This window comes from Phoenix dactylifera, chromosome 17, assembly GCF_051530095.1.
Source record: "Phoenix dactylifera cultivar Ajwa chromosome 17, Ajwa_hap1_PhDact_Kaust_v1.1, whole genome shotgun sequence".
In the NCBI taxonomy this organism is placed as follows: Eukaryota; Viridiplantae; Streptophyta; class Magnoliopsida; order Arecales; family Arecaceae; genus Phoenix; species Phoenix dactylifera.
In genome coordinates this window covers 12,741,520-12,751,787 of record NC_143206.1, presented here as the reverse complement: position 1 = coordinate 12,751,787, position 10,268 = coordinate 12,741,520, and the positions used below count along the sequence as shown (strand labels likewise).

Sequence of the window (10,268 nt, the reverse complement as noted above, 5' to 3'; positions counted from 1 at the left end):
TAGAGCTGGTTTTGTTGACCCGTTGGAATTTTTCTCATTCTGTGGCATTGATTGGTGAAGCATGTCATCATGGGTTTTCTTTATGGTGCACGGGGATTGTCTCTCTGTGTCCCTTCGTGCGTTCATGCACCAGGGTGCATGCTATTGTTTTCGGAGGCCTTTACCTTTCAGAGGGAATTTCTTGATTTCATGCTCCAAACTTTATTTAACCTCTTTGCTTTTATTTAGACTGGCAGCAAAACTGGTACTCAACCCAGACCAGATGCTCTGCTGTTAAATAGTAGTATTTTGTTTTCCAAAACAGGCATGCTATAGTTTATTTTCGAATCAAACGTTGCTGTTAAAGCTGAAGAATCCATTCGTCTACCGTCTTTTGAAGCTTCCCGAGTTCAAAGTCCAGGATGGTAAGAATTCCCACTGGTACCGCTGGTCCTTTCAGTGTAGCTGAAAGATTCCTGTCTGTGGTGTGATGATGACATTCTTGTGGGACATTCTTTTTTTGTTTTTAATGAAAAGAAATCTTTTCCCTATCTCGAGCGTAGTGTTTCGTTGTTGTGGGGACTTGGGTTACTGCTCATTTTAGGCATCCAAAAGTACATATGGGCCATTGCCACTTTTCACGGGCCGCTAACTACTTGGAGGCTGAAGTAGCTTTCCTAATTTACCCAAAAAAAAAAGATGTTTACGCTGCATGGCACTTGCCCAATCTCTAATTTTCCCGATCAGAGATCCGAAAGTGCCCATCTGCCTTTAAGACGGTCAACCTCCTCCTCAGCAACCTACGAAGGATTATAATTTTTCGAAGAGTTTGCACGTACCATCAGAACACGGGCATAAACGCTAGATCCTGTGATGAAAGAACTGATCCCATGTCTTTTCATACCAAGGTATACACTTTTGGTGCCACTCAGATGCTCGACCTAGGCTAGCCCAACAACGAATGCAACTATTCCACCAATCATGTGTGGATTCTATTTGTGAGAATTTGCTTTTAGGATCCCAGCAGTCAGCACTCTCAAAATATGGCCCACGAGCCACGATTGTTGCTTGCTTTGATGATGTTGGATACCTACCCTACGTGGCTGCATCCCACATCCCATCGCCAGCCCTCCTCCCTTCCACGAGCGAAGGAAAGCGTGCCCCCGTGACATCCAATTTCACTGTAACGCCTGCCAAGACTCTGGTGGCCGGAAAGGAGAAGCATCAGAATCCGCCCACAACCACCCTCGTTCCAAAGCCAGATGAGGTGCCTCACCATACAATTTCGTCTCCTCCACCGCTTTTGTCCCAAACCAACTCACGTCAAGAGAAACATACACCGCTTTCTTTGGACGATACTCTGAGAGAGGGAGAGAGAGAGAGAGAGAGAGAGAGCTCTATGACTGTCCATCATGGTGGATTTTCCTTTTAACGAAGATTTTTGCATTCCTTTGCCCATCAACAGTTAGTTGATCCTGACCTCTTTCATTGAAATTTGTATCTTTCTGCACCTCCAAATTAACTGTCCAAAGAATCTGAAGGTTGGGCCTGCCATTCAAATTCAGATGCGATATCAAAGATGCCAAAAATTTCTTGTGAACGGGCGCTTAACGGATAGATGGTTTGTCATCTCCGCCATTGTTTCACAGTGAAGAGATTGCATGATCAAAATTTCTCGGTAGAATTGGTTGGCTCCTGGATTTATTTGGGCAGTCAAGAGGGATTCATCAATTAAACACTCGCGTTTGCTGCGAACCAGACCAGCACAACTCTGGCCGGGTTGTGATTCACACCCCTCATTAGGATATGCATGCAATATTTATCCCGTTCCCAATACAATTGGGACCTGAAGTTTTTGCTTTCTCGAGACCTGAATTGGGTTCAATTTGTGGCTTAGCCGGAGCCCTGTCTGATGTTGTTCACACTACGTACGTGAAGTTAGATTAAACTTGTTGACAAGTACGCCAATTCACACGAGCCGTTTTCTTCATCTTATGCTTAGTTCCCTTCATTGCAGCACTTTCTTGATACCACTGTAATGTGGCTTAAGGTGACCAAGAATGCTGACTGCCTCACAGTGGGAATTGAGCCATATTCTCTTATATCACATAAAAAATGTGATCGGTTTGCACCCTCCTTCAAACTGATATATTGCTTACCTTTTATTATTATTTTTTTTTTAGAAATGAAAAAATCTACTCAAAATAAATTATTCATGACTAAATACCCCAACCTTAAAAAAGAAAATTACAAAAACTCTCTTAACATTTGCGTTTATTATGCTTATACTCAATTGCTTGTAAAACCTATACTCATATCCGATTAAAGTAGTAGTATTAGTAAAATTGTTTATCCCATATAAAAAATTAAAATTATTTTTAAATAGAAAGAAGAATGCATACTTTTTTTTTATGACTGTTATATCACTTAAGATTATCTTAATTATTTTTGAAATTTTTTCTGACATAATAGTTTGATCTTATTTAAGATTAATGGTCTAACTAACGTCCTATTAAATTGTAGATTGAAATAATTAAAATATTAGATTAGAATAAACCGAATAAATATAAATTTATTAAATTATTAGATGTAAGTGTAATTATTTTTATTTTTAATTTACTTAAAAAAAAATATGGAGGTGGTCTGGATTACACGTATATGCACCATCCAAATCGAGAAGGTGAAATGTTGTCCGAAAATAGCAGCATGACACGGGCGTTGGGGGCATTGCGCAATTCACACGTTACTTCACTTTTTCATGATTCTTCTTAATGGTAAATACCGACTTTTCAATTCAATTCACAACCTTGCTCGCCACAAATGTCACCAAACACCATTTGTCGTTGCCGCATCTAAGTCGAAAAGTCGTAAGATATTGCTTTCAAAATCTGGAGATTACCTCGAGTGAGATTGGAGCCGTTGTTCTGACAAATTAGTTTTCCTATTCTTGTGAAGGCGATTGCAGAGCTTGTTTCCTTTCTCTCTCTTTTTTTTTATCTTTTTTTTTTCTGGTTCATGGAGATTGCAGAGTTGCTTCTTTCTTCTTCTTCTACATAGAGGGAACGACCGTTGCTTCGTCTGTTTCTTTATGTCCTCATCTCCTTGAAGTGCCTCTTCTCCAATCCATCAAAACAGTACATGTAGATTTCTTAGAGGAGACTGCTGCACAGAGGAAGGGAGCGGGTGGGGGACTCCCAGAAGAGCCTGAAGAGGCCACTAGTTTAAGAAAAAGAAAGAGATGAGGAGGGGAGGATTCATTTCTACTTTATTCCTGGTTCTTCTGCTATCTGTAGGAGAGGGTAGTTCAGGCCAAACTGCCACCAAATTTAACAGGAATGATTTCCCACCGGACTTCGTCTTTGGAGCTGGAACCTCGGCTTACCAGGTTTGTTAGCTCTCTGTCCTTGGTTTCCTTCCTTCAGATGACAAGAAAAACACGGAGAAACGGTGGGCTGCAACTGGAGCTAAAACCATGTTTGGACACCAATTTGCAGGTGGAGGGAGCAGCAGCTGAGGATGGAAGGACTCCAAGCATTTGGGATACTTTCACTCATGCAGGTAAACTTTTTATTTTTTTTCCTCCAAAGTTAAGACTTAGGGGGTGGGATCAAGACTTTTATAATTCACCTTTGCTTGGATCAACACCACCTCGATGTCTGAAGCAAGCAAGATATCACACAAATTCAAAGCTATGCTTATTTATTTTGTGACACACCAACATGAGACATTTGTCTGTGTTCTTGTTAAATGATTATAGCCTTTTTCCAAATTATGGCATCATACTCAGAAGAAAATACATCTTTAAAGAAGCTCTTGTGCAGTGAAGATACATCTTATTGCGATCAAACAAAATCAAAAGGTTTGAGTTTGTAATGATCTTGACAGGGGGGATGGCAGACAAGAGCACAGGTGATGTAGCTTCAGATGGGTACCACAAATACAAGGTATAATCCTACCTTTATTTAGAACATTATCTTATATTATTAATTCTTGAATTATAAAAACAAAATAGCCATATGCTTTTCAATGTAATATGATCTGCATGCAAATATAACCATGTTGTATCAGAAAAAGATATATGTACAATAATTATGTTTTTTTTAAAAAAAAATACTGCAGTGACACGGTTAGAAAATAACCATTATGAAAATTGTTTAATGACCATGATGTATCAAAAACAACCCTTTTGTTTTGGGGTCATTATATACAGTATACCATAGAAATATATGTTTAAAAATGGTTTTAATCACTCCATTCTCACTCTTATAACTAGCTTGTCCAAAAGAATGAGGAGGGATTGAGATAAGAAACTTGGGTCACACCTGCCCCCCACCATGATAAGAAAGCAAATCTTTTATAAATCCCGCAAGTATGCAACTCCTCCAAATTTCTTTCTTTCTTTTTTTTTGTTTGTGTGTCTACGCGACAATAAAGAAAGAAGTTAGCCAATCAGGAAAGAAAGTCCATTATTTGATTACTTATATAAAAATTGAACAAATAAATTATGATCATCTATAGATGCCGACTTCTGCACTTGATAAAAACTATTATATGATGGTATCAAATAATCTGGGTTTAAATCTTGCCTAAACCAAGGAATAGCCCTCTTCTTTTTTATAGCACGTCATTTTCAGTGGACCTTTTGTTTGAATATCGTCATTGCTGACGACCATGTAGTAATATTCAGGAACAACTTGGAATATTCTGGCCATAAAGATCCAAATAGAAACTCTGCCTCAATTATACTTAAAGACTAGGTCACCTAAAAGACAAAAGCTCCGGCCATATACGGTGATGAGTCTCTAATTTTGAAGGAAAAAACAAATGAATAAATAATAATAATAAAAATGACTGGCTTAGAATAATAAAAGAATCTAAAATAATAATAATAATTTTATTTATAATAAAAGAGTATAATAATAATTTTATTTCCTTCATTCCATTTTCCCTATCTTTATGCACTGGTCTAGTTTGTGATGGCCGGATTCAGAATATAAAACAATCTTTATCTTCCTGTAAATGTGATATTTGATAATTAACATGATAAAAAGAAATGACATTGGTTTTCACAAATTAAGAGATCCTTTCATATCTTGTGTTATGCTGATGAAACGTGATCAACCTAAAATGTAACCTTTGAGTTACATGTGATCAAAATCTAAAATTTTATTCTTTGGAAGTAGATGTTTATAATTTCAAGAACTAAAAGGGTCTAATAAGCTGCCATCATTCACCGGTATCTGAAATAAATGCACTTTATATCATGCAGGAAGATGTCAAGCTAATGACTGACACAGGTCTGGAGGCCTACAGATTCTCCATCTCTTGGTCAAGGCTTCTTCCATGTATGATAACCAGATGGTTATTATCCCTTGTGTACACTTTGCCTGCTTTACTAAAGTTTCCTCGCTAATTACGACTTTAATTTCTCTCTAGATGGGAGAGGATATGTCAATCCAAAAGGCCTGGAGTTCTACAACAACCTCATCAACGAGCTGATAGAAAATGGTCAGATTTGATTACCATTCCGCTTATGGAACTTAGTTATGTTATATGTGATCATATCATTGTAATCAGTCCTTTAACTTGATAAGCCTCAGGAAAATTGTGTTCTTAATAATAAGCTGAATTATTTTACACTCTTATGCTTGAAATCTTTTTTCTCATTACCGTAAACATCTTATAGCCAACAAGAGGCCCACCAGAAAATCTCTTCTACATAAGAATGCAGATCTTTCTCAGTTTTATGCATAAATAATAAACGTAAAGATCGGCATTTCTATGTTTCAGAAGAAAAGATCTTCATTTACTAATGTCTTTGTAATATATTCGTCAGGAGAGTTCTTTTCTTCATTGCTCAAAAAGAATTTCTTTATGATCTTCTTCCTCCATTGCCTTTTGAATGCAATAGGAATTCAGCTGCATGTTACACTCTACCATCTTGATCTTCCCCAAGTACTCGAAGACGAGTACGGAGGATGGCTGAGCCCCAAGATCGTGTAATTTTTTGAACTCCTAATGTATTTTCATGCTAAACTTCTCTTATCAAACATGAAGTGAGTGAAAATTTTCTTGAACTATGTATATATCCTTCAGGGATGATTTCACAGCATATGCAGACGTGTGCTTTAGGCAATTTGGCGATAGAGTTTCGCATTGGACTACCATTGTCGAGCCCGATGTTATAGGGATGGCATCCTATGACACCGGAATATGGCCACCTAGCCGGTGCTCTGATCCATTTGGCATCAATTGCATGGCCGGCAATTCCACCACAGAGCCATACATTGCAGTTCACAACATTCTACTAGCGCATGCATCGGCTGTCACACTATATAAGAATAAATATCAAGTGAGTAATTTCATTCAGATCATTTCTTAACTTTGCCAAGTTGAGCGTTGCTTGCATTTTTTTTAAGGATTTTGAGATAGATGGAGCTGGGCATACATCTTTTTCCTGAAACTAGAGGAGTCTGTCTTTATGCGAATGTTTTATTACTTTCAGCATAATTCCAATACATAGCTGTAATCGGATTACACCCTATTAGGGATGCATGTACAGAGCAATGGGCACATTCCATTTACACGGTCCATCTACTACATGCTCATGTTGGAGTAAAAGAATTTGAAAATAGCAGTCCATGGCACAAACTTTCAAGCCTTTTCTCCCCCCCAACAAAACGGCGAACACCATCTAAGGCATAGTGAATGGCAAATAGCTTCTCTTTTTCCATTTTTTTTTTCTTTTCAGAGAAAACCACAACAAATAGACCAATAATTAATAATGAGCAAATAACAAGAAGGATGGGCTTGAACTGCAAGATAGATCAAAACTTTCATTGGTAAACTTCAAGCCTACCTACATAAGAAACATCAATCCAAAAAATTTGGCCAGCTTTGTCTGCCATTTTAACCTTTCAAATGAAGGTAACATCTTTGATCATCATCACCTTCAGCAAAATTCTTTCATACAACCACCCATATTATCTAAATAATCTTCCACTCTTCTTGCTACGTCCTTTGAATCATCACTTAAATCTCCTGTAGAGAATATATATATATTATGGAAAAGATTAGCTTGTGTTCTTATTACAAGAAATGGATATTGGAAACTTTCTAGCTCTGTAAATTCCTGCTGCTTTTTGGATGCAGGCTGTGCAAAAGGGATGGATAGGCATAAATGTCTACTCCTACTGGTGTTACCCATTTTCAAACTCCACAGCAGATGTTGAAGCAGCCCAAAGAGCATTAGACTTCACAGTTGGCTGGTAAGCGTATGGCTTGTATACTACTTTCATAACTTCGAAGGTAGGTATACTTACATTACCATGAATGCAAGCATTTGACCTCATGGCGCTGTACGTTATCGATGTGTACGCATGAAGTATAGTGCTTTTCTATGAAATAACGAGATATGCAACTTCAGGATCTTAAATCCCCTGGTGGCCGGAGACTATCCTAAGGTAATGAAGCAGAATGCAGGCTCGAGGCTCCCGTCCTTCAACAAACACCAGTCCAAACAAGTAAAGGGTTCTTTTGACTTCATCGGTCTGAACCACTACGTTTCAGTGTATGTCAAAGACAACTCTAATGGTCCGAAGCCAAGTCTCCGTGACTTCAATGCAGATGTCTTCGCCCTATTTACAGGTTTGGTTCTCTAGCATCAACTAATTGAAATGGATAAAATTTTTGGCGTGGTGCCTAACTGATGGCTAATGCTGTATTGCAGTTTCTAGGAATGAAACACCAGCTGGTCAGGTAAGAGTGCTGCCTTTTATCGCAAGCAGGCTTGGTTTCATAGCTTCAGTTGGCTAACATGTTTAGTATTCTCTGAACCAGTTTATTCCAAGCCACATTCCAGTTGATCCAGCTGGGCTACAGTATATGTTGGAGTATATTAAAGAAGTCTATGGAAATCCTCCTATTTATATCCAAGAAAATGGTCAGTCCAGCTTCACTATAGCGACTTCAATCTTGTTAGTTAGAAGGAATGTTACAGTCCTTTGCAACATTCCTCACAAATTCTGAAGTCCCTTCTGTAACTTATGTGAGAGATAAAGGAACAGAGAGCTAGCTATTCTACTGTATTCTCCTATCTTGATCTGTTTGAGATAAGGCAAAAACAAAAAGACAAGTACTTCCAAATGCTCCTCTGCTTCCAAGGCCATGGGGTGCGATATCCATCCGAGACCTTTAGAAATCAACCAGTTCTAGAATATATATACCATGGTCAATCAAAATTTACAAAAGGGTTGTTAGACACTTAATAATGCTAAATTTGGAAATGGAAACAAGGCTTGCTGTTTGATGTGTGTGTTACATTTATGTCATCAGGCTTTGGACTGGGAGTTAATGACACTTTCAACGATACTGCAAGGATCGATTTCTTGAATGGTTTCATGGGAAGCACACTTCAAGCTTTCAGGTAATATTACTTCTGTCGTTCTTATGTGCACCAAGTTAATTAAACAAAGTTTCTGCTAGAAACTTTTTGACAAATAAATTCTTCATTTCTGAGCACCTGCTCTTATTTCCCTCCCTTTTTTCTCGTCTGCAGGAATGGATCAAACGTGAGAGGATACTTTGTGTGGGCATTCTTAGATGTCTTTGAGTTTTTGGCTGGGTATAGCGCGCGCTTTGGGCTACATTATGTGGACTTTGAGGGGGAGGAGCACAGAAGGCAACCGAGGCTCTCTGCATTTTGGTACTCTGAGTTCCTGAAGAAGAAAAGCAGCAGGAACGTTAGGATGACCGGCCTAAATCCAGCATCCCATGCTCAACAATGATATCCTTGTTGTCCAGTAACAGGAGAAACGAAATGCAGTGTTATATATCGGCATGTCCTCCTAAATAGGATTCCAAGCAATATGCATGCTCTTGACATCTCAAACTATATCAACTAGCTATGGGATTAATGAAGAGTCATCATAATTGGCTGCCTACCCCCGGACTACTGTGCTGAAGAACTAGAAAATCTGGATTATTTTTCTTGAAACTATTTATGTAATTCTCATCAAGAAGAAACTATTTATCGAATAACAAGTATCATGATCTTTCTCAGGTGTATTAGAAAATGTTATATCCAAGGGAATGACCATATATAGCTATGTGAAGGCTTGCAAAAGATCGGGAATGACATTCTTAGAGTGCATGAAAAAGATACTGCTAGTTCAGCAAGAGAGAAAAAGAAAACAACAATGATGACTGAAAATAATACTAGGATCTACATTTCAGTTATATGACAATACCTTCGTGTGTAATTTTTATTTTTATTCTTTTCTTTTCTTTCCAGAACAAGTTGAAGAAGCAAGCAAATCAAGGCAGGTTTTAGCTGGCTCTTTAGACCCATCTCCAACGCAAGCTGCCTTTCGCTCCAAGATTTAGACCAAGATGAACCGATCAATCAAGTGGTCCAGGTCTGGTGGGCACTAAGTTACAAAAGCTGGATCCAATTTTTTAGCTTATTTTTTCACGTCAAGTGGTGCTTTCAGGTTTTATCGAGTTGTTTCCTAATTTTATAGCAATTGCACCTCTGCTGAATGGGATGGTGATTTGATTTTTTTTTTTTAATGCATGGATGGGATTGAATAGGAGAGGGAAGGAGTTAAAAAAACAAGGAGAGAGAGATCGGGTGGAGCCCAAATATCTGATAGTTTGATGCTAGAGGATTCGGACGCCAAAAGCACTAGTGTTTGATTATCTGAGATGCCTAGGAAAATAGATTCATGAAGTACATTTTTTAGAGCCACCAAGATGGTAGCACAGTTAGAATGGGGCTAAAATTTCACCGGAGTGACCCAGCTTCGAAATGCACGGGCGTCGATTAAACGGGGGATCGAATGCCCCCTGCCTGCTTTGCCCGGTGGATTCGCCATCTGGTCTGCTGGTACTGAGGTGGCGCTGAGGTGACGTACTCACACATAGTTAATAAAATCCAGTGGGAGGAACCCACGGGTCGAGAAGGGTATGCGGAAACTTGCGGTCTGCATCGAATATTTTCTGGTAGAAGGGGGCCAGTGAGGGCTGCTACGCGGGTGAGGTTTCCTCTTCCCCCTATTTTTTGAATTAAAAAAAGAGTACATTTTTTTTAGATGATGATTAGGGCTCTAGGATACAGAAATTCTAGATTTAGGAGCATCTCATTAGACGATACACCGCACAGCGGGCCAAATGCATATATGTGCCAATGTACTAGTGCTCTAAACTAGGATCACGAGTGCAAGATCTAAGGTGGGATATCCAAATAAAGCGAGTGGGAGATGGAGAAAATAAAATGGAGAAGAAAATTA

The 10,268-nt window shown here is 38.7% G+C and overlaps 1 protein-coding gene across 1 annotated transcript; it reads left to right on the top strand.

The window, feature by feature from the left end:
• The first annotated feature begins 2,669 nt into the window (after positions 1-2,669).
• On the top strand, positions 2,670-9,053 carry LOC103707243 (beta-glucosidase 22-like). The gene is made up of 13 exons (XM_008791650.6): positions 2,670-3,364; positions 3,474-3,537; positions 3,865-3,923; positions 5,249-5,324; positions 5,416-5,487; positions 5,891-5,978; positions 6,076-6,331; positions 7,132-7,247; positions 7,406-7,626; positions 7,709-7,737; positions 7,819-7,921; positions 8,314-8,404; positions 8,537-9,053. Exons 1-13 carry the CDS (start codon positions 3,218-3,220, stop codon positions 8,763-8,765), a joined length of 1,551 nt encoding a protein of 516 aa, XP_008789872.2. The 5' UTR covers positions 2,670-3,217; the 3' UTR covers positions 8,766-9,053.
• The last annotated feature ends 1,215 nt before the right edge of the window (positions 9,054-10,268 follow it).

Coding starts and splice junctions, on each gene's coding strand:
- LOC103707243 (XM_008791650.6), top strand. CDS start 3,218: ATGAGGAGGGGAGGATTCATTTCTACTTTATTCCTGGTTCTTCTGCTA. Junction 3,365..3,473: donor CTGGAACCTCGGCTTACCAG/GTTTGTTAGCTC, acceptor ACCAATTTGCAG/GTGGAGGGAGCAGCAGCTGA. Junction 7,627..7,708: donor TGTCTTCGCCCTATTTACAG/GTTTGGTTCTCT, acceptor GCTGTATTGCAG/TTTCTAGGAATGAAACACCA.